Source organism: Salvelinus namaycush, chromosome 15 (genome assembly GCF_016432855.1).
Source record: "Salvelinus namaycush isolate Seneca chromosome 15, SaNama_1.0, whole genome shotgun sequence".
NCBI lineage: Eukaryota > Metazoa > Chordata > Actinopteri > Salmoniformes > Salmonidae > Salvelinus > Salvelinus namaycush.
In genome coordinates, this window is record NC_052321.1 from 23,154,304 (window position 1) to 23,177,595 (window position 23,292).

General features: G+C 43.8%; 1 protein-coding gene across 1 annotated transcript in view; it reads left to right on the forward strand.

Annotated features, from left to right (window-relative positions):
• Positions 1-11,689: 11,689 nt before the first annotated feature.
• Positions 11,690-23,292, forward strand: part of LOC120060321 (60 kDa lysophospholipase-like) — a 39,666-nt gene continuing 28,063 nt past the window's right edge. The window contains exons 1-5 of the mRNA XM_039009528.1: positions 11,690-11,953; positions 15,515-15,656; positions 18,701-18,812; positions 19,108-19,233; positions 19,322-19,405. Of these exons, the coding sequence (XP_038865456.1) occupies positions 11,725-11,953; positions 15,515-15,656; positions 18,701-18,812; positions 19,108-19,233; positions 19,322-19,405 (693 nt within the window). The 5' untranslated portion in view covers positions 11,690-11,724. The remainder of the gene's footprint in view (positions 11,954-15,514; positions 15,657-18,700; positions 18,813-19,107; positions 19,234-19,321; positions 19,406-23,292) is intronic.

Below are 23,292 nucleotides of genomic sequence, written 5' to 3' on the forward strand. Positions count from 1 at the left end.
AGCCCTCTGGATTTCATTCACTTTGCACAAAGTAGAACAATTTAATCCCTGCTAATTGACAGGTGACAGATGAGGCTTAACCCACACCCAATTGTATTTAAAAGAGCATGTAAACCCCAATATTGAGAGTTGGTATGTCCAGCTCTCAGGACATTGCAGGGGACTATACATGTGAGTTATGTTATTGTTGTGGTGTAAGAAAGAGACTATGACAGACTTGTGGCTATGAAATATTTACAGCAGAGTTCAGATGACTAAAGCGCCTGTGTAGAAGACCGTGTGAGTAGCTCATCATTAAAGTTTCACAAACTGGATTTCATTCACTGTCCTTTAATTATATAAAACTGCCAGCTTGAACTGCACAAGACACACATTTCAGAGGATTTTCATTTCATTTTCCAACGCTTGTGTTGCAAACTCAGAACATACTAGTAATTGTGGAATAATAGCGGAGGCCCTTAATCGTAGTGGAATCACTTTAAATTCCATGGATCAATCTCATGACCAGTGAATGTATACATTAGGTACATGAACCTGATGGGTGTGGATCACTAAGATCACTATCTGAGAGGCTAAATAAACAGCAATGACGTGAAACAGTAGGATATCTAAAACCATAAATGCAATACATGACTCCAAATATGTAATGCATGTACACAAAATAACTGCACTATACTGCATTTGCACCATTCATCTCTCTGCATTTAGATATATTTATACTGATACTGTACATGTGTACATGTACACTGAGTCTACAAACCATTAGGAACACCTTCCTAATATTGATTTGCACCCCTTTTGCTCTCAGAACAGAATCAATTTATCACGGCATGAACTCTGCAAGTTGTTGAAAGCGTTCCACAGGAATGCCGGCCCATGTTCAGTGGTGTAAAGACCTTAAGTAAAATACTTTAAAAGTACTAGTCATTTTTTGGGATAATTACTTTACGTAACTATTTATATTTGTGAAAATGTTTACTTTTACTTCACTACATTACATGTACTTTTTACTCCATACATTTTCCCTGTCACCAAAAAGTGTCATTTTGAATGCTTAGCGGGACAGGAAAATTATCAAATTCACGCACTTATCAAGAGAACATCCCTGGTCACCCCTACTGCCTTTGATCTGGAGGACTCACTAAACACACATGCTTCGTTTGTAAATTATGTCTGAATGTTGGAGAGTGCCCCTGGCTATCTGTAAATTACAAAAAACAAGAAAATGGTGACGTCTGGCTTGAGTAATATAAGGAATTTGAAATGATTTATAATTTATTTTGATACTTAAGTATATTTTAGCAATTACATGTACTTTTGATACTTAAGTATATTTAAAACCAAATACTTTAATGACTTTTACTCAAGTAGTTTTTTTTGGGTGACTCACTTTTACTTGAGTCATTTTCTATTGAGATATCCTTACTTTTACTCAAGTATGACAATTGGGTACTTCTTTCACCACTGCCCATGTTGACTCCAATGTTTACCACAGTTGTGTCAAGTTGGCTGGATGTCGTTTAGGTAGTAGACCATTCTTGATACACATGGGAAACTCTTGAGTGTGAAAAACCCAGCAGAGCTGCAGTTCTTGACACACTCAAATTGGTGCGCATGGCACCTACTACCATACCCCGTTCAAAGGCACTTAAATCTTTTGTCTTGCCCACTCACCGTCTTAATGGCACACATACACGATCCATGTTTCAATTGTCTCAAGGCTTAAAAATCCTTCTTTACCTGTCTCCTCCCCTTCATCTACACTGATTGAAGTGCATTTAACAAGTGACATCATAGCTTTCACCTCAATTCACCTGGTCAGTCTGTCTTGGAAAGAGCAGGTGTTCCTAATGTTTTGTACACTCATTGTATATCAATTGTATATCCACTGTATATTTGAAGAGTTTAATTCCAAAACACTACATCCACACATTTTTTACATTTGTGTTCTTTTCATCAGAAATGATTGCTTATGGGTACATTCATGTGTGTGTAAAATATTACTGTTCTCACATTTCTATTCATAGATTTAAAATCAAATCAAACTTAATTTGTCACATGTGCTGAACAAAACAGGTGTAGGTAGACCTTACCGTGAAATGCTTACTTACAAGCCCTTAACCAACAATGCAGTTCAAGAAAGAGTTAAGAAAATATTTACCAAATAAACTAAAGTAAAAAATTATAAAAAGTAACACAATAAAATAACAATAACGAGGCTATATACAGGGGGTACTGGTACCGAGTCATTGTGCGGGGATACAGGTTAGTCGAGGTAATTTATATGTTGGTAGGGGTAAAGTGACTATGAATAGATAATAAACAGCGAGTTGCAGTAGTGTAAAAACAAATGGGGGGAGGGGGCTTATGGCTTGGGGGTAGAAGCTGCCATGCGGTAGCAGAGAGAACAGTCTATGACTTGGGTGACTGGAGTTTTTGACAATTTTTGGGGCTTTCCTCTGAAACCGCCTAGTATATAGGTCCTGGATGGAGGATGCTTGGCCTCAGTGATGTACAGGGCCGTACGCACTACCCTCTGTAGCACCTTACGGTCAGATGCCGAGCAGTTGCCATACCAGGCGGTGATGCAACCGGTCAGGATGCTCTCGATGGTGCAGCTGTAGAACTTTGAGGATCTGGGGACCCATGCCAAATCTTTTCAGTCTCCTGAAAGGGCAAAAGGTGTTGTTGTGCCCTCTTCACAACTGTTTTGGTGTGTTTGCACCATGATCGTTCGTTGGTGATGTGGACACCAAGGAACTTGAAACGCCCGACCCGCTCCACTACAGCCCTGTCAATGTTAATGGGGGCCTGTTCGGCACGTCTTTTCCTGTAGTCCACAATCAGCTCCTTTGTCTTGCTCACATTGAGGGAGAGGTTGTTGTCTTGGCACCACACTGCTAGGTCTTTGACCATCTCACATCGTTGTCGGTAATCAGGCCTACCACTGTTGTGTCGTCAGCACACTTTATGATGGTGTTGGAGTCGTGTTTGGCTATGCAGTCATGGGTGAACAGGGAGTACAGGAGGGGACTAAGCATGCACCCCTGAGGGGCCCCAGTGTTGAGGATCAGCGTGGCAGACGTGTTGTTGCCTACTCTTACCACCTGGGAGCGGCCCATCAGGAAGTCCAGGATCCAGTTGCAGAGGGAGGTGTTTAGTCCCAGGGTCCTTAGCTTAGTGGTGAGCTTTGTGGGCACTATGGTGTTGAACGCTGAGCTGTAGTCAATGAACAGCATTCTCAAATAGGTGTTCCTTTTGTCCAGGTGGGAAAGGGCAGTGTGAAGTGTGATTGAAATTGCGTCATCTGTGGATCTGTTGTGGCGGTATGCGAATTGGAGTGGGTCTAGGGTATCCGGGATGAAGCTGTTGATGTGAGCCTTGACCAGCCTTTCAAAGAACGTCATTGCTACCGACGTGAGTGCTACGGTACGGGGCGGTAATCATTTAGGCAGGTTACCTTCGCTTCCTTGTGCACAGGGACTATGGTGGTTTGCTTGAAACATGTAGGTATTACAGACTCAGTCAGGGAGAGGTTGAAAATGTCAGTGAAGACACTTGCCAGTTGGTCCACGCATGCTTTGAATACATGTCCTGGTAATCCGTCTGGCCCTGCGGCCTTTGTGAATGTTGACCTGTTTAAAGGTCTTGCTCACATTGGCTACCGAGAACGTTATCACACAGTCGTCCGGAACAGCTGGTGCTCTCATGCATGCTTCAGTGTTGCTTGCCTCGAAGCGAGCATAAAAGGCATTTAGCTCGTCTGGTAGGTTCGCGTCACTGGGCCGCTCGCGACTGGCTTTCCCTTTGTAGTCCGTAATAGTCTTCAAGCCCTGCCACATCTGACGAGCGTCAGAGCCGGTGTAATATGACTCAATCTTAATTCTGTATTGACGCTTTTTCGGTTTGATGGTTCGTCTGAGAGCATAGCGGGATTTCTTATAAGCGCCCGGATTAGTGTCCTGCTCCTTGAAAACGGCAGCTCTAGCCTTTAGCTCGATGTGGATGTCGCCTGTAATCCATGGCTTCTGGTTGGGATATGTACGTACGGTCACTGTGGGGATGACGTCATCGATGCACTTATTGATGAAGCTGATGACTGAGGTGGTATACTCCTCATTGCCATTGGATGAATCCCGGAACATATTCCAGTCTGTGCTAGCAAAACAGTGCTGTAGCGTAGCATCCGCATCATCTGACCCCTTCCATTTTGAGTGAGTCAATAATGCTTCCTGCTTTATTGTGTCATAATGTTATTGTCCTTTGTATTTACATTATGTGTAATTATGCGCCATCTGCTGGCAAATAACGGAACATCCAATCAATGACGATGACGTTTTAGTAGCTGGAAGAAAATATCAATACATGCATTGATAGGACAAAAATACTGCAGAAAGATAAATAAGGAGTTAAAAAGAACAGGTTTTGGGCAAGTTTGGGCTTTTGGGCAAAGCAGAATGACACAATTGGGAGGCAGAAAAGGCAATCTGTGACCTGCTAAAAAAATTAAATGTCAACCATTCTGGTTTCTAATATATCTGATGTAGACCTTTACTTTTGTACCAGACTTATATCTCCACTGGCAGGACTGTAGATGAGAACCATGCAAACTAATAAAAAGCCAAATGATAACAAAAGAAGAGCCTTCAATTATGAATGGCATGCAGGGGGTCGCGTCTCGTGAGTTGTCAAATGTTACTGCTGCTACACTTGCTTTGTAAATTGTAACAAGCAAACACTTAGACGTCATTATCTACCTGTTGAACAAGGATCATCAGCTAGATTCAGCCGCGGATGGTCGGAGAGCGGGAAAACATAATTACAAATTTGCAGACTGCAAATTGATAACAAGAAGCCCAAACAGATATAATGTTTGACAAACAATCATTTCTAACATGGATTACTTTTGTGTATGATCAAGTGGCTCTATTACGCGTGGGAATACTTGATCAGAGTGTCACGATCGTCAAAGGGACTGAGAGAGGACCAAGGCGCAGCGCGTGGAAAGTACATCTTTTTTATTTAAAGAAGGAAAAAACAAAACAAAACAACAAACAGACGACCGTGAAGCTATAAATACAAAATGGTGCTGACACTGACCATTACACACTGACATAGACAATTCCCCACAAACAGCTAAAGCCTATGGTTGCCTTAAATATGGCTCCCAATCAGAGACAACAGTAACCAGCTGTCTCTAATTGAGACCCAATTCAGGCAACCATAGACTTTCCTAGATACCTACACTCAACCATAGACACAGCTAGACTTCTATACTAAACATAAACCCAACTACTCTAATAAACCCCCTAAACCTTACAACCACCCTAGACACTACAAAAAACACATACATTCCCCATGTCACACCCTGACCTAACTAAAATAATTAAGAAAACAAAGAATACTAAGGCCAGGGCGTGACATAACCCCCCCCTTAAGGTGCGAACTCAGGGCGCACCAGCACATAGTCTAGGGGAGGGTCTGGGTGGGCGTCCGTCCACGGCGGCGGCTCCGGCACTGGTCGTGGTCCCCACCCCACCATAGTCACTACCCGCTTACGTAGCCTCCTCCAAATGGCCACCCTCCACATTAACCCCACTGGATTAAGGGGCAGCACCGGACTAAGGGGCAGCACCAGGATAAGGGGCAGCACCAGGATAAGGGGCAGCACCAGGATAAGGGGCAGCACCAGGATAAGGGGCAGCACCAGGATAAGGGGCAGCACCAGGATAAGGGGCAGCACCAGGATAAGGGGCAGCACCAGGATAAGGGGCAGCTCCGGACTGAGGGACGGCAGCTCCGGACTGAGGGACGGATCCTGGCTGGATGACTGCTCTGGCGGATCTTGGCTGGACGGCTCTGGCGGATCCTGGCTGGACGGCTCATGGCTGGCTGACGGATCTGGCTGCTCATGGCTGGCTGACGGATCTGGCTGCTCATGGCTGGCTGACGGACCTGGCTGCTCATGGCTGGCTGACGGACCTGGCTGCTCATGGCTGGCTGACGGACCTGGCTGCTCATGGCTGGCTGGCGGCTCTGGCAGATCCTGGCTGGTTGGCGGCTCTGGCAGATCCTGGCTGGTTGGCGACTCTGGCAGATCCTGTCTGGTTGGCGACTCTGGCAGATCCTGTCTGGTTGGCGACTCTGGCAGATCCTGTCTGGTTGGCGACTCTGGCAGATCCTGTCTGGTTGGCGACTCTGGCAGATCCTGTCTGGTTGGCGACTCTGGCAGATCCTGTCTGGTTGGCGACTCTGGCAGATCCTGTCTGGTTGGCGACTCTGGCAGATCCTGTCTGGTTGGCGGCTCTGGCAGATCCTGACTGACGCATGGCTCTAGCGGCTCCTGACTGACTAACGGCTCTGACGGCTCGGGGCAGACGGATGGCTCAGACGGCGCTGGGGAGACGGATGGCTCAGATGGCGCTGGGGAGACGGATGGCTCAGATGGCGCTGGGGAGACGGATGGCTCAGATGGCGCTGGGGAGACGGATGGCTCAGATGGCACTGGGCAGACGGATGGCTCTGGCCGGATGAGGCGCACTGTAGGCCTGGTGCGTGGTGCCGGAACTGGAGGCACCGGGCTAAGGACACGCACCTTCAGGCTAGTGCGGGGAGAAGGAACAGGGCATACTGGACCCTGGGGACGCACATTAGGCCTAGTGCGTGGTGCCGGAACTGGTGGTACCGGGCTGGGGACACGCATCTCAGGGCTAGTGCGGGGAGCAGCAACAGGATGCACAGGACTCTGGAGACGCACAGGAGGCTTAGTGCGTGGTGCCGGAATTGGTGGTACCGGGCTGGAGACACGCACCATAGGACGAGTGCGTGGAGGAGGAACAGGGCTCTGGAGACACACTGGAAGCCTGTTACGTGGTGTAGGCACTGGTGGAACTGGACTGGGGCGGGGAGGTGGTGCCGGAAATACCGGACCGTGCAGGCGTACTGGTTCCCTTGAACACCGAGCCTGCCCAACCTTACCTGGTTGAATGCTCCCCGTCGCCCGACCAGTGCGGGGAGGTGGAATAACCCGCACCGGGCTATGTAGGCGAACCGGGGACACCATGCGTAAGGCTGGTGCCATGTATGCCGGCCCGAGGAGACGCACTGGAGACCAGACGCGTTGAGCCGGCATCATGGCACCTGGCTCAATGCCCAATCTAGCCCTACCAGTGCGGGGAGGTGGAATAACCCGCACCGGGCTATGAACACGTACAGGAGACACCGTGCGCTCTACTGCGTAACACGGTGTTCGCCCGTACTCCCGCTCTCCACGGTTAGCCTGTGAAGTGGGCGCAGGTCTCCTACCTGCCCTCGGCCCACTACCTCTAAGCCCCCCCCCAAGAATTTTTTTGGGCTGACTCACAGGCTTCCTACCGCGTCGTCGTGCTGCCTCCATTCGCCGGTATCCCTCCTCACACTGCGCCAGAGAATCCCAGGCTGGCTCCGGCACTCGCCCTGGGTCGATCGCCCACCTGTCGATCTCCTCCCACGTAGTGTAGTCCATATTACGCTCCCATTTCCATTCCTCCTTGCGCTGCTCCTGTTGCCGCTTTTCACGCTGCTTGATCCCGCGTTGGTGGGGAATTCTGTCACGATCGTCAAAGGGACTGAGAGAGGACCAAGGCGCAGCGCGTGGAAAGTACATCTTTTTTATTTAAAGAAGGACAAAACAAAACAAAACAACAAACAGACGACCGTGAAGCTATAAATACAAAATGGTGCTGACACTGACCATTACACACTGACATAGACAATTCCCCACAAACAGCTAAAGCCTATGGTTGCCTTAAATATGGCTCCCAATCAGAGACAACAGTAACCAGCTGTCTTTAATTGAGACCCAATTCAGGCAACCATAGACTTTCCTAGATACCTACACTCAACCATAGACACAGCTAGACTTCTATACTAAACATAAACCCAACTACTCTAATAAACCCCCTAAACCTTACAACCACCCTAGACACTACAAAAAACACATACATTCCCCATGTCACACCCTGACCTAACTAAAATAATTAAGAAAACAAAGAATACTAAGGCCAGGGCGTGACACAGAGTTCCAAAATTTAAGTCACTTGAGCTGATTTTCTGGTGTTTTTACAGTTGATATCCAACAATAAAAATAAAACATAAAACACATATTAATTTAGCTCAAAAAGTGGGGAATAAAACCAAGCACAGGCCAAATGAGGACTACCAGTCGGGGAACCCTGCTGCAGAAGGTCATGTGAACTTCTTGCAACATATATTGGTTGCACCTTGAAAATCATGATCATGTTTGTCCATGCATGGTTAGTGAAGATTACATTTTCAACTCACTTCCTTCCTCCCATTGTAAGATGGATTTGAGAACACACACTCACTATGTGGATGGATGTGTACTGACCTAACGGTCAACTAATGAATAAATAGCTATGACGTACAAAATTAGGCAACAGCAGGACTCAACTTAATAATATTATGTTTGTTAAGTGTACAAGACAACCAAAAGTATTGTTTGTTTTAGTACTGGTTAACTGTCCAATCAGTCACAGTTGACCTAAATGATTGTGTTCACCACAAACCTTTGCCAGTTTAGAATATGAATTTGAGGAAAAGATCAGCTGAATCAGGAGCTTTCATCCACACACCCTTAGAAAGATAATTACATTTCCAATACAACAGTGGAACTTTTATCTGCCCATCTTTTCAACTCCAGTCTTTGGAGAGAGAAACTCTCAGCCCCCGTAATAGTGGCAGAGAGTCCCAGTGGGGAGACGGCAAGGGCGGTTCATCACTCCAGTGCCTTGCTGTTCACCTTTGCACCCCTGGGCCAGACTACACTCATAGGACTTACTGAAGAGATAAGTCTATTCATGGACTCTGCAAGATGTTGAAAGCGTTCCACAGTGATGCCGGCCCATGTTCAGTGGTGTAAAGTACTTTAAAGTACTACTTAATTCGTTTTTTGGGGGTATCTGTACTTTATTTTTTAACAACTTTTACTTTTACTTCACTACATTCCTAAAGAAAATGATGTACTTTTTACTCCATACATTTTCCCTGTCACCCAAAAGTGACATTTTGAATGCTTAGAAGGACAGGAAAATGATCAAATTCACATTGTAACGCTCGTCGTTGGAATGAGGTGAGGACCAAAGCGCAGCGTGGTAAGTGTTCATCATTATATTTATTAAACATAGAACCCTAAACAAAATAACAAAGGAGAACGAAACAGTTCTGTAAGGTGACATCCACTACACAGAAAATAATCACCCACAAAACACAATGAAAAACAGGCTACCTAAATATGGCTCCCAATCAGAGACAACGACTGACACCTGCCTCTGATTGAGAACCATACTAGGCCAAACACATAGAAAAGGACAATAGAACAAAACATAGAAAAAACAACATAGAATGCCCACCCCAACTCACGCCCTGACCAAACTAAAATAAAGACATAACAAAGGAACTAAGGTCAGAACGTGACACACATACTTATCAAGAGAACATCCATGGTCATCCCCACTGCCTTTGATCTGGAGGACTCACTAAACACACATGCTTCGTTTGTAAATTATGTCTGAGTGTTGGAGTGTTACCCTGGCTATCTGTAAATTAAAAAAACAAGATATAAGGAATTTTAAATGATTTATACTTTATTTTGGTACTTAATACATAAAAAAATCCTTATTTACCTGTCTCCTCCCCTTCATCTACACTGATTGAAGTGGATTTAACAAGTGACATCAATAATGGACCATAGCTTTCACTTCGATTCACCTGGGCAGTCTATGTCATGAAAAGAGCAGGTGTTCCTAATGTTTTGTACACTCAGTGTATATCAATTGTATATCCACTGTATATTTGAAGAGTTTAATTCTGAAAGGCCACATCCACACGTTTTTGACATTTGTGTTTTTTAAAATCAGAAATCATTGCTTATGGGTATGTTCATGTGTGTGTAAAATATTACTGTTCTCACATTTTTTATTCATAGATTTTAGACGTGTATGAAAATGTGTATTTTTGCTTATTGCTATATGTCCATTGTTTAGCTGGAATGGAGTGTTCCTATCCTGCATATCCATTGGCAAATGACAGGAGTGGCATTCAATGACAGGAGTGGCAAGTAATAGCTGAACAGAGATGGCAACCAGGCTAACAGCAATCTCGCTGAAGACTGAATTCCAATTACCCCAGCTTCTGCAGCCATCATGAGGAGGATTCAGGAGGAGGATGCTGGTGCCCCATCCGCCCGACCCACAGAACCAACAACTCCAATTCCCGGAAGTAAGTGTGAGGAATATTGTTGCATGTGTGTGTGTCTGACTCTCCTACCTTGGCCTGCTGTAACTATATATGTGAGTGAGTGAGATGTTAGTAAAATTCCTGAACTAAGTGTTTTCATCATTCTAGATTGCAGCCAGTAGCAACAAGAAGCGCTGAGATGTGTGTGGACCCAAGAAGGACAGGAAGACACAGTACACATGCATCAACTGCAAGAAATACATTTGCAACACGCACACAGTAAAACTGTCCCTCATGTGGTGTGTAGACTGGCCTTCATTTGTGTTAAATGGGGCTCATTTATCATTTCCATAAAATACTGTATGCAAAATTTGGCATCCAATTTATTCAATTCAAAGCAATAAACATCAATAGTGATGGAAACCTTGTTTAATTTATATTTGTTCAAGATAAACATGATTTATTCCACCCATGTCTTGAATATAATTTATTCATTTTCACAAAAATCACATTTTATCCAAACAAATAGCGCTTTTATTGATAAATGTGATCTAGCAGAGGTAAATGGCAAATATTAACCATGTAAATGTGATCTAGCAGAGGTAAATGGCAAATATTAACCATGTATACTGCTTGTAATTGATTTAAAAAAAAAACATATTTAACCTTTATTTAACTAGGTATGTCAGTTAAGAACAAATTCTTATTAACAATGACGGCCTTCCAGCGAACAGTGGGTTAACTGCCTTGTTCAGGGGCAGAACGACAGATTTGTATCATGTCAGCTCGGGGATTCGATCCAGCAACCTTTCGGTTACTGGCCCCTAGGCTACCTGCCGCCCCAAATAAGTCAACATTTAAGTATTAAGTTTGAAATATTTTTACGTAAATTGTTATGGCTGTATTGTTTTAAAAACCCAATAATGTTGTGGGTCCATCAGACCGGCGAACATTGGGTGAGTAACAAAAACGTTAACACCATACAAGGGTTAATTACTCCCACGTGATCATGGTGTTTTGCCAACAACTTCAAGGATTGGTCTACCATTTTTTCCTATTGGTTAAAGACGCTACTCTTTTGAAATTATCCTTGAAGGCTATTGACGAAAAACTCAATAGCCATTAACGTACGTTCTCTACACTACATTATGGACTTCTTCCTTCTGGTGAGTCTCACTCTTATAATTGCATTGCATGTGCATTGTTTTAACTTGGAAAAACATTTTGGGCAATATTATCATTGTGAATCATTATATTTGCTTAGGTTTATAATAAAAATCAATCAGATTAGTAACATTACAGTTTTGATATAGCTAGGTTTCTCTGTAAATTGCGTTTTGGCACTTCACAACAACCTGTCATTGGTAGCGGTCTGTCACTTTAAGAACATCCCTTTGGTTCAACATGCACTCTTCCCCCGCCATCAGTTGTCCAGTCATTATGGCGGAATGTAAAAAGCCTACATCATGTCCGTCTCCAGCTTCAGTAATGACCTTTCTAGCTAGAGTTTTGTCCCATTCAAGGTTGAGTCAACCTGATCAGTCTGATGTGTTCAAATCGCAGACTTCTGTTCACCAGAGCAATGTTGCACAGCCAGGCCGACGGAGGTTGTCGAGCAGCAACAGTGTTGAGTCTCTGGATGTGAGCCTCTGTGCTGAAGCGCGAGTCTTGGTCATCAACACCGGAGGAACTATCGGGATGATGTACCATAATAACGGTAAAGCCTTTTTGACCGGGGCTTTAACAATGTATTTGTTGTTGCCCAAACAAAGTACTTTGATTTGAATGATGTAGTGTGACGCATGTTGATGCAACACAGTCGCAGTTGACCTGGGGTGTATTCATTACACCGATTTTGTTGCAAAACGTTTCGTCTGTTACAACAGAAACAGTTTACTCCAAACAGAACTTTTGCAACGGAAACGAGTTTCTATTGGTCAAATTCAGGTAGGTCCCTCTCCATTTCGCTCCATTTGGTTCTTAAACGGTAAACTGTTTCGGTTGCAAGGCGTAATGAATACACTCCTGGCACGCAGGGGTCTTGTCACTGCTACATTTGTTTTGCTTTGTAAATTGTAACAAGCAAACACTTAGGTGTAATTATCTACCTGTAGATCAGGGATCATCAACTAGTTTCAGCCTCGGATGGCGGAACATAATTACAAATAATTTGCTCCTGAGTGGCGCAGCAGTCTAAATCAAATCAAATGTATTTATATAGCCCTTCTTACATCAGCTGATATATCAAAGTGCTGGACAGAAACCCAGCCTAAAACCCCAAACAGCAAGCAATGCAGGTGTAGAAGCACGGTGGCTAGGAAAAACTCCTGAGAAAGGACAAAATCTAGGAAGATACCTAGAGAGGAACCAGGCTATGAGGGGTGGCCATTCCTCTTCTGGCTGTGCCGGGTGGAGATTATAACAGAACATGGCCAAGATGTTCAAATGTTCATAAATGACCAGCATGGTCAAATAATAATCACAGTGGTTGTCGAGGGTGCAACAAGTCAGCACCTCAGGAATAAATATCAGTTGGCTTTTCATAGCCGATCATTCAGAGTATCTCTACCGCTCCTGCTGTCTCTAGAGAGTTGAAAACAGCAGGTCTGGGACAGGTAGCACGTCCGGTGAATAAGTCAGGGTTCCATAGCCGCAGGCAGAACAGTTGAAACTGGAGCAGCAGCACGGCCAGGTGGACTGGGGACAGCAAGGAGTCATCATGACAGGTAGTCCTGAGGCATGGTCCTAGGGCTCAGGTCCTCTGAGAAAGAGAGAGCATACTTAAATTCACACAGGACAATGGAAAAGACAGGAGAAATACTCCAGATATAACAGACTGACCCTAGCCCCCCGACACATTAAATACTGGAGGCTGAGACGGGAGGGGTCAGGAGACACTGTGGCCCCATCCGATGATACCCCCGGACAGGGCCAAACAGGCAGGATATAACCCCACCCACTTTGCCAAAGCACAGCCTCCACACCACTAGAGGGATATCTTCAACCACCAACTTACCATCCTGAGACAAGGCCGGGTAAAGCCCACAAAGATCTCCGCCACGGCACAACCCAAGGGTGGGCACCAACCCAGACAGGAAGACCACGTCAGTGACTCAACCCACTCAAGTGACGCACCCCTCCTAGGGACGGCATGGAAGAGCACCAGTAAGCCAGTAACTCAGCCCCTGTAATTGGGTTTGAGGCAGAGAATTCCAGTGGAGAGAGGGGAACCGGCCAGACAGAGACTGCAAGGGCGGTTCATCACTCCAGTGCCTTGCCGTTCACCTTTGCACCCCTGGGCCAGACTACACTCAATCATAGGACCTTCTGAAGAGATGAGTCTTCAGTAAAGACTTAAGTTTGAGACCAAGTCTGCGTCTCACATGGAGAGGCAGACCATTCCATTAAAATGTAGCTTTATAAGTGAAACCCCTGCCTCCAGCTGTTTGCTTAGAAAGTCTAGGGACAATAAGGAGGACTGCGTCTTGTTTTTTAATTTGACTTTATTTATTTTTTTCACCTTTATTTAACCAGGTAGGCCAGTTGAGAACAAGTTCTCATTTACAACCGCGACCTGGCCAAGATAAAGCAAAGCAGTGTGACAAAAACAACACAGTTACACATGGGATAAACAAACGTACAGTCAATAACACACTAGAAAAATCTATATACAGTGTTTGCAAATGAAGTAAGATTAGGGAGGTAAGGCAATAAATAAGCCATAGTGGCGAAATTTCAATTTAGCAATTAAACACAAGTGGTAGATGTGCAGGTATGTAGATGTGATTGTACCGTATGTGTAGGTATGTACGGCAAGGCCAAATCAGAGAGATGGGTAGGAGAACGTCCATGTATTGTAGCAGTAAAATCTTGAAATCAGCCCTAGACTTAACAGGAAGCCAGTGTAGAGAGGCTAGCACTGGATTAATGATACATTTTTTGGTTCTAGTCAGGATTCTAACAGCCGTGTTTAGCACTAACCGAAGTTTATGTAGTGCTTTTGCCGGAGAGTAGAGCATTGCAGTAGTCTAAATTAGAAGTGACAAGCATGGATTCTTTTTTCTGCATCATTTTTGGATAAAAGGTTTCAGATTTTTTGCAATGTTATGAAGATGGGGGGGGGGGAAGCTGACCTTGAAATATTATTGCTCTGTTCGTCAAAAGAGAGATCAAGGTCCAGAGTAACGCTGAGGTCCTTCAATTTTATTTGAGACGACTGTATAACCATCAAGATTTAACAGCAGATCTTTGTTTCTTGGGACCTAGAAATAGCATCTCTGTTTTGTCCGAGTTTAAAAGTAGAACATTTGCCGCCATCCTCTTCCTTATGTCTGAAACACAGGCTTCCAGGATATGCAATCTTGGGGTTTCACCATGTTTTATTGAAATGTACAGATGTGTGTCGTTCGCAAAGCAGTAAAAGGAGAGTGAGATCCTGAAACGGAACCTTGAGGAACACCGAAGGCTACTGTTTCCTGTATAATTCATTTCCTGGAAAGGGAAATGGAGAAAGAATGAAGATTCCTTCGTGGGCCAAGGAAACGTTAACTGTTAAGCATTTTGGATCAAATGTCTTCTGAATGAGATCTCTAGGCTAACCAGCCCTTCTCATTTCATTCAGCATCCACTACTGTGGATGGTACTTGGAGTAAACACTAGACCATAAATAACATGGCCATAGTTTCTAGGTCTACCGTTTTCACACCATTCCAAAGGTTCTGTTTGGAGGTCCCAAGAATTGTCTTTATGCAATCTTTCCATCTACTGTAACCAGTGGCTGGTGGTCCACTTTTCACAGGTCCTAATTTTAGTCAGCAGTTTATTCCAGTGGCTTGGACTATGATGATTTATACAATACATTTCACAATACATGAATGATTAGAACTATATTCCAAACATCCTACTTTTCATATTGATGTGATTCTCACATTTGCCACTAGGGTTGAGTATAATACAAGGCTTGATTTACTGGGAATTGTAAACCTGGGCTACATTCGATAGCCAAACTCATTCGTAGCCAAACGTTATTGTATTTTGCAGATAGAAATGCCACAAATAGAGCTGACGTGAAACCTTATTCTACATGTCAGAGAGTGTGTTTTACATAGCATATTCCTATCTGAATGCTCCAATGTTGCCTACTGCTACCCTCTTTTCAAAAGTGACACCACACTCAGATCTATGTAGGCTATTATTGGGCTCACCCTTCCTGAATTCTGATTAGTTATGTTGCTCTGTACACTAATGGCAACACATTCTGTCTCTCTCTCATCCACAGTGCTCTCACCCCCAGGGCCTAATGTGTTTGTGAAGGCTCTGCGAAAGCTTCCCGACCTCCATGATGAGCAGTATGCCCTGCAGACCTGTATGTCTTACCACGACAGCACGAGTGGCCCACAGGAGAACACCCTTGTCCTGCCGTAAGTCACCCATACACTCCACCTCCCCCCTCACCCCTCACCCCACCTCTCCTGGGCTCCTCTGCAGCCTTCTATTTCTGTTGATTTAAGACTTATGATGATAGTAGTTAGTCTTTAACTGGTCTTATAGAAATATGCGAAGGGGACCTCAACCTACCGGTTCTCTCAACCTACCGGTTCTACCGATACATACATTTTCACGCCCTTACCATTTCTTTACACAGGAGATGAGTGTGTATTGCACTTACTGGATTAGAATAACTTCTTAATTTGACTGTCAAATTCAAACAAGACTGAAGTTCTGCTTCCTGTTTTATAACCATTGACAGGTTTTATTTCATGGCTTTTTCAACCTACAAGGCATACGAGGCTTTTTCAAAGGCTCTTTGAATAGCAACATATTCTAGTGCACAGCATATCATGTCAGGATAAAGGTTGACCTCCTCCCCCAAAATCTGTTCACTATGACGCCTCCATAGCAGTAGGCCTACAGGATATACAATGCTTGCTAGGGGATATCATACACACGTTCTATTCCCTGCATGCCTGGGAACATTTCACTCTAAAACTGTTGTTTTGACAGGATGCCGACACACCTCGCTGATGAACTATCAAAAGGGTCCTGAAATACTGGTAGCATACTGTGTGCCTGCGCTACGCTGTGTGGTTTGAATCCTCTGTATCCGTCCCGCCTGGTGTCAAACAGTGCCTGGCAGGAACAGTTTGCTGCTGTTGTCTGTGTGAACCTGTCAGGGAGTGATCATTGGAGCACAAACCTGCAGGGAGTTGTGCTGCAGCATTTCAGTAATGGTGTTCACGCCTGCCTGACATTCTACCCTTATTCCCTCTCTTCAGATACCTCACCTCGCTCCCACTGGAGGGAGCTACTCCCATTGGTTCATGTCTAGCTAAAACCAGTGCAGAACAGTCAAGTTCTCATAACGTTTCTGTAATGTTACAGTAGCAACCCCAGGAGTGTTGCTGCTGCCAGAGAGAGAGAATAGGCCTGCGAGGGGTTGCTGGTGCCACGCTGGCAGAGAGCGAGGCTAATCTGTGTTGAGCGTGTTTGATTCCTGTAGTCTGGTTCTCAAAGCGTGTGTTCAGGAGCAGCGAGAGGGCCCTCTGCTGAATATGGTCCTGGCAGGTCGGATCCAAGGGGTGCCGGCTATCGCCCCTGGGCCCAGTCCAAGGCACCCTGGGTCAAATCCCTCCCAGCAACCTCCCCTCTGGGCCTGTGATGCCGGTGGCAGTGGGGGCGCCTCTGCACGCTAATCTCTACACAGAGAACCAGCACAGGGCTCAGTCCCTCCACCTCAAACACACTCAGAGCAGTTCAGACCCACAGATATAGAGACTGGAGGGGGCAGGGTGGGGCTGGGTTATAGGGGACAGATAAGAGAACTACACAAGCGTGCTATTTTAAAGCTGTTTGTGTGAAGGGGGGATGGTGGCACTGTGCCTGCTTGGATCATGGTAATATTTGTTTGGAGGACTGCCATGTCGCCTCCATAGCCTTCTACTCCTCATCGCTTCAACAGTCTCACAGGAGATTCATAGGACGTATGGATTCAGATTCCGTCCCACAGACAAATGTATCAGTCTCTTTAGGTTTTCAGTGTAATTTCAGTAGTTGATTCAATCATCCTCTTTCCTCCTTGCTTCTGTAAGGTTACTTTTCATTATTACCATCATTATGTTCCTTTTTGTGGCTTCAAGTTAATGTTGATTAACACGTACTAGCTGTCACCAAACATTGCTATTAATTGTCCCTAATGCTTATTAGAGTTATTTATTTTTTATATTATGCTTTGCAGTGAGCATGTGCAGTGGACTTGAAATAACATTGACAAAGCTAATGTCAATATATCCTAACATTGATTCAATTTTTTACATTGTGTTGGAGTAGGAAGTTGATTTGTTTAACAGCTGAGTGAAAAGCAGTAGTGAGATTACCTGTGGGAAGCCTTCACCCCAACCTCCCATTTGCCCCTCACCACTCTGTTCCTCATCAGCAGGCCAGGCCACAGGGCAGCATCCTACCCAACCCTCGATATGCTAATACCCGTTTCCCTGCCACACCGTCGGCTATACCAGGAGATAAGTTAATAATTGGTGATTTGAATATTGTTTCCAGCGGCACTATCACTTTAATATTATCAACAACATATGTTTGAGGATTGTGTCTTGAACAAGGGTTAATTTTGGTATCTTTAGGTCTTTGGTTAGGTGCTGAGGGTAGTTGAGGTGCTAAGCTTGGTAGTTGCCCTGCTGTTCTATTGAACGTACCAAGAGGATGGTTTGCACCCCCCTGCCCTCCAGTGTCCTGTCCCATGTCTTAAAAATGGAGATTAGGGGGAAAATCTTTGCACAGCTGCTTAGCCCAGGCACAATCTCTTAATAGAGCGCAAGCAGGAGAATACGGGACGCCAACGTTACCTCCATCTAGAGGACATTTTAATATGCATGGGAGGCCAGGATGAGCTGCCCCCGTCTAATTAGAACATGGGGTCTCGCTCTCGAACACACCCCTTTTCAACCCCCCCTCCATACTCCCAAAAGGCACCCCTTACCCCTCAGAACGCCCGCAAATTAGTAACTCCTCATACAGCATCATAGACTTCCCACGGAGTCGCCCCCTCCCTCATCATGTCCGTAATTCACACCCAGCGCTTAGGAACTGGTTTGGGCACCCTGCTGCTGAAACAGAAGGCCCAACCAAATAGACTTTGTCTCGCTTCATAAAGTAGGCTAGGCTTGTTTCACTCTTTTCCTTTATCTTCAGCCTTTTCCTCATGTAAACAGAACCGGCTCCATGTCTTAATGAGTTTGTAAAGTAAACAGAACAACCAAGACAAAAAAAGAGAGGTGTCTCTACACCCCTAAAGGGATTTCCTTTTTTTATGTAATAGCCACATTTATTTAACCTTTATTGTTTATGTGTCTCAATGTAAACTGTCTGCTCTGTTGTAGACAGAGTTTCTTTGGGTGTTTTCTGAAGATTTGGTTGTTATAGGATGATTATGACTCAACTTGTCTTTTCCCAGGCTGTGTAAACAAAATAAGAGGATAGTGTACACTGTTTTAGAGTACAGCCCCTTGCTGGACTCTTGCAATATGACCACAGATGACTGGGCTACAATTGGGATGGACATTGAGGTACTTGGTGTGCTCATTTTATTTATCTTGCACTTCACCCTAACATTAACCATAACCCTGACTTTTACCATTTACATAAGCAGAGGCATTATAATGCAATAACACACCAATTTCACGTCATTCACTGAAGTAAAAATCCGTTGTCCCTTTCCTTATGTAAATGTAATGTACTGGAGCTTTTGTATTAAATACAGTACTTATTTCAAGTAGCCTGTGGCAAGATGTAGGCTACACATTTTGACCTTGGAACCTTTGATTAAAGTCTGATCCTGTTCTCTTTGTCTCTTGGTTCCAGAAACACTATGAGAAGTATGACGGTTTTGTCATTCTCCACGGCACGGACACCATGGCCTACACAGCATCTGCTCTGTCCTTCATGTGTGAGCATCTGGGGAAGCCTGTCATCCTCACCGGCTCCCAGGTACACCTGCCATCCTTACAGCTAAACTGCTTCATATAGTTAAGATAACAGAAGGGTGAAATGTTGATGTATGTATGACCTCTTGCAGGTGCCGATCTATGAGATGAGGAACGATGGAAGAGACAACCTGTTGGGGGCTCTGCTGATCGCTGGTCAGTTTGTCATTCCTGAGGTGAGTAGAGGAGGGAGGGACACCTCTTGGAGGAGCACTCACGCACACCTGACTGCATGTCACCTGCACTTGTTTTTGAATGCAATGTAGTTGAATCATCTTGGCCAAACATCACCATATTCCCAGTTGCACATTTTTAGATGAACAGCTATATCACATTTCTCTCAATTGAATGTGTGTTCATACTATTGTCCATGCTGTTGACATGTGTCTAGCTTTTTAGCCTGCTATGGTAATAAGGTGATATGACTGGCTATGTCCTCCCTGATTGATGAAGGTGTGAGGATGAACTTTGTTGGCAGATAATTAACCACACCTTCACACCCTGTTGTAAATTAAGAGGGAGAGAACTCTCCCACTGGCTCTCTAGTAGCAAGATTGGAATGTTTTTTTTATTGAATATCTGAAACATACAACTTACTTGCAGTGAAGCTGCTCAACAACTACAGTTGAAGTCAGAAGTTTACATACAGCTTAGCCAAATACATTTAAACTCTGTTTTTCACAAATCCTGACATTTAATCAGAATAAAAATTCCCTGTCTTAGGTCAGTTAGGATCACCAATATATTTTAAGAATGTGAAATGTCAGAATAATAGTAGAGAATTTTTTATTTCTTTCAGCACTTTCCCAGTGGGTCAGAAGTTTACATACACTCAATTAGTAATTGGTAGCATTGCCTTTAAATTGTTTAACTTGGGTCAAATGTTTTGGGTAGCCTTCCACAAGATTCCCACAATAAGTTGGGTGAATTTTGGCCCATTCCTCCTGTCAGAGCTGGTGTAACTGAGTCAGGTTTGTAGGCCTCCTTGCTCGCACACGCTTTTTCAGTTCTGCCCACAAATGTTCTATAGGATTGAGGTCAGGGCTTTGTGATGGCCACTCCAATACCTTGACTTTGCTGTCCTTAAGCCATTTTGCCACAACTTTGGAAGTATGCTTGGGGTCATTGTCCATTTGGAAGACCCATTTGCGACCATGCTTTAACTTCCTGACTGATGTCTTGAGATGTTGCTTCAATATAGCCATATGATTTTCTTTCCTAATGAAGCCATCTATTTTGTGAAGTGCACCAGTCCCTCATACAGCAAAGCACCCCCCACAACATGATGCTGCCACACCCGTGGTTCATGGTTGGATGGTGTTCTTCAGCTTGCAAGCATCCCCCTTTTTCCTCCAAACAAAATGTTCATTATGGCCAAACAGTTCTATTTTTGTTTCATCAGACCAGAGGACATTACTCTAAAAAGTATGATCTTTGTCCCCATGTGCAGTTGCAAACCGTAGTCTGGCTTTTTTATGGCGGTTTTTGAGCAGTGGCTTCTTCCTTGCGGCCTTTCAGGTCATGTCGATATAGGACTCGTTTTACTGTGGATATAGATACTTTTGTACCTGTTTCCTCCAGCATCTTCACAAGTTCCTTTGCTGTTGTTCTGGGATTGATTTTCACTTTTCGCACCAAGTACGTTAATCTCTAGGAGACAGAACGCGTATCCTTCCTGAGCGGTATGACGGCTGCGTGGTACCATTGTGTTTATACTTGTGTACTATTTTTTGTACAGATGAACGTGGTACCTTCAGGCGTTTGGAAATTGCTCCCAAGGATGAACCAGACTTGTGGAGGTCTACAATTTTTTTTTCTGAGTTCTTGGCTGATTTATTTTGATTTTCCCATGATGTGAAGCAAAGAGGCACTGAGTTTGAAGGTAGGCCTTGAAATACATCCACAGGTACACATCCAATTGACTCAAATGATGTCAATTAGCCTATCAGAAGCTTCTAAAGCCATGACATAATTTTCCAAGCTGTTTAAAGGCACAGTCAACTTAGTGTATGTAAACTTCTGACCCACTGGAATTGCGATACAGTGAAATAATCTGTCTAAACAATTGTTGGAAAAATGACTTGTCATGCACAAAGTAGATGTCCTAACCGACATGCCAAAAAACACAGAAATTTGTGGAGTGGTTGAAAAACAGGTTTTAATGACTCCAACCTAACTGTATGTAAACATCCGACTTCAACTGTACATCATACCAGTCATCCAACAGACTCCCATTCAGAGCGACACACAGAAGCATCCAGGGTCAATGCCCTGCTCAAGGTCACGTTGACACATCTCCCATCAGGCAAAAAAGCGTGAACCTGAACCCTCCAAGACCCCACAGTCCCCCAATAGCTGTCCCTCAACCATTTGAGACCCCTCCCAAGAAAAAAGGAAAGAAATACAATTAATTCCATTCCCCACCCTGAAGAACCCCCCCATTGCACCAACAACCAAGAGAATGAACTAAAGAGAAAAAAGAAAAAGACAGCAAACAACAATGCAAAAAAATAATTAAAAAACACATTTTAAACCAAGTACAACTTAAATCACAACAGCAATGTCAACTGTATATGTTTGTGTGCATGTCTGGCACTATTACATGCATGTGTGTGCTCTTGTATGCGTTTATTTGAATGAGAGTGTATATGCATGTGTAGAAACACCTGCATGGCATCAGCCTCAGGCAAACCGGCATTAGTTGTAAAAACACTGCCCCTTACTGTCATTCAAACATTCTTTTTATTATATTTAATTTAAAACTTATCTTAGAATGATGGTCAATCTCCCACACAGCAACTCCACTCCTACTTGTCTCCAATTCCACATCCCTTCCCTCAGCCCATCCCATCTATCTCTGCTGGCCACACACTGGGTTTTTACGCAACACATATCTTTCAACTATGCTGTGATGTTTAACGTACAATTTCAATCTATCTAATCGAATAGAATCCAAAGATTGCGTGTTGTAAGATAAATAGTTTTACTAAGGGTATTAGTAATTGACTGATCCGATCTTTCCAGAGCTCCTAACAGTACTATTTCTTCTAGGGTCAATTTTCGATCAATGCTATGCATTTTCAGCTATTCCTGAACCTGAGACCAGAAACAGGCTACCTGAGGGCAATACCAAAATAAATGGTCTATTGATTCTGTATCCTCACAACAAAATCTGCAGAGCTTCGATGATTTTATGCCCCAAATATTCAACATTTTGTTGGTGGCAAGAGTTCTATATAATCATTTTAGCTGAAAAGCATGAAGTCTTGAATCTTGCGTTGTTTTATATATCAACTCGTACACCCTGTACCATGGAATCGGTACATCAAAAATCTCTTCCTAACTGTTTTGCAATCTGTATGGCACAGTTGTCAACATCCTGGTACTCAAATGAAGCTGGTATACTTTCCTGTTTGCTATTTTTATTCCTCCGCTTTGATCCTTTTATATTGGGCAGACAGACCAGTTCCCTGCCTCCTCCCGCTGCAACCTGCCTCCTCTATTTTTGGGGTAATGCTGTAATCAATTGGTTATACTCTTGGATTGAGCAGACCTTCCCGTACAATTCTGATAACTCCATGAATGACATAACTCTACCATTCCAATTTACAATATAATTTAAGAACAAAATACCATTTTCAAACATCTTTCCCATAAATACAGGTATCTTATCAACTAGCAAATTTGAGTTCAGCCATAATTTTTTTTGTAATATTTGTTCTATCTTTTCAGGGGATGAAATTGAAATTGTAGCCAGCTCTGCAATGCTTGTTTGAAAAAGAGACTTTGGAAAAAAAGTATCATTTTCAATTAATCGCAATTTTTAATCAATGGATGAGCTTTTCTTAGTAATCTACTTGAGAACCATTTAGGGTTGAAGTAAAACTTTTGAATAAGTGAAGCTTTTAGAGAGGTTTAGTGCTTTTCTATTTAATCAACCCATCCTATTCATTATATAGATAGGCACGTTTTATTTTGTCTGGTTTAGCTTCCCAGATAAAGCGAAATATTTTTTGCTCATATGATTTGAAAAAAGAAATCATCAGGAGTAGACAATGCCATA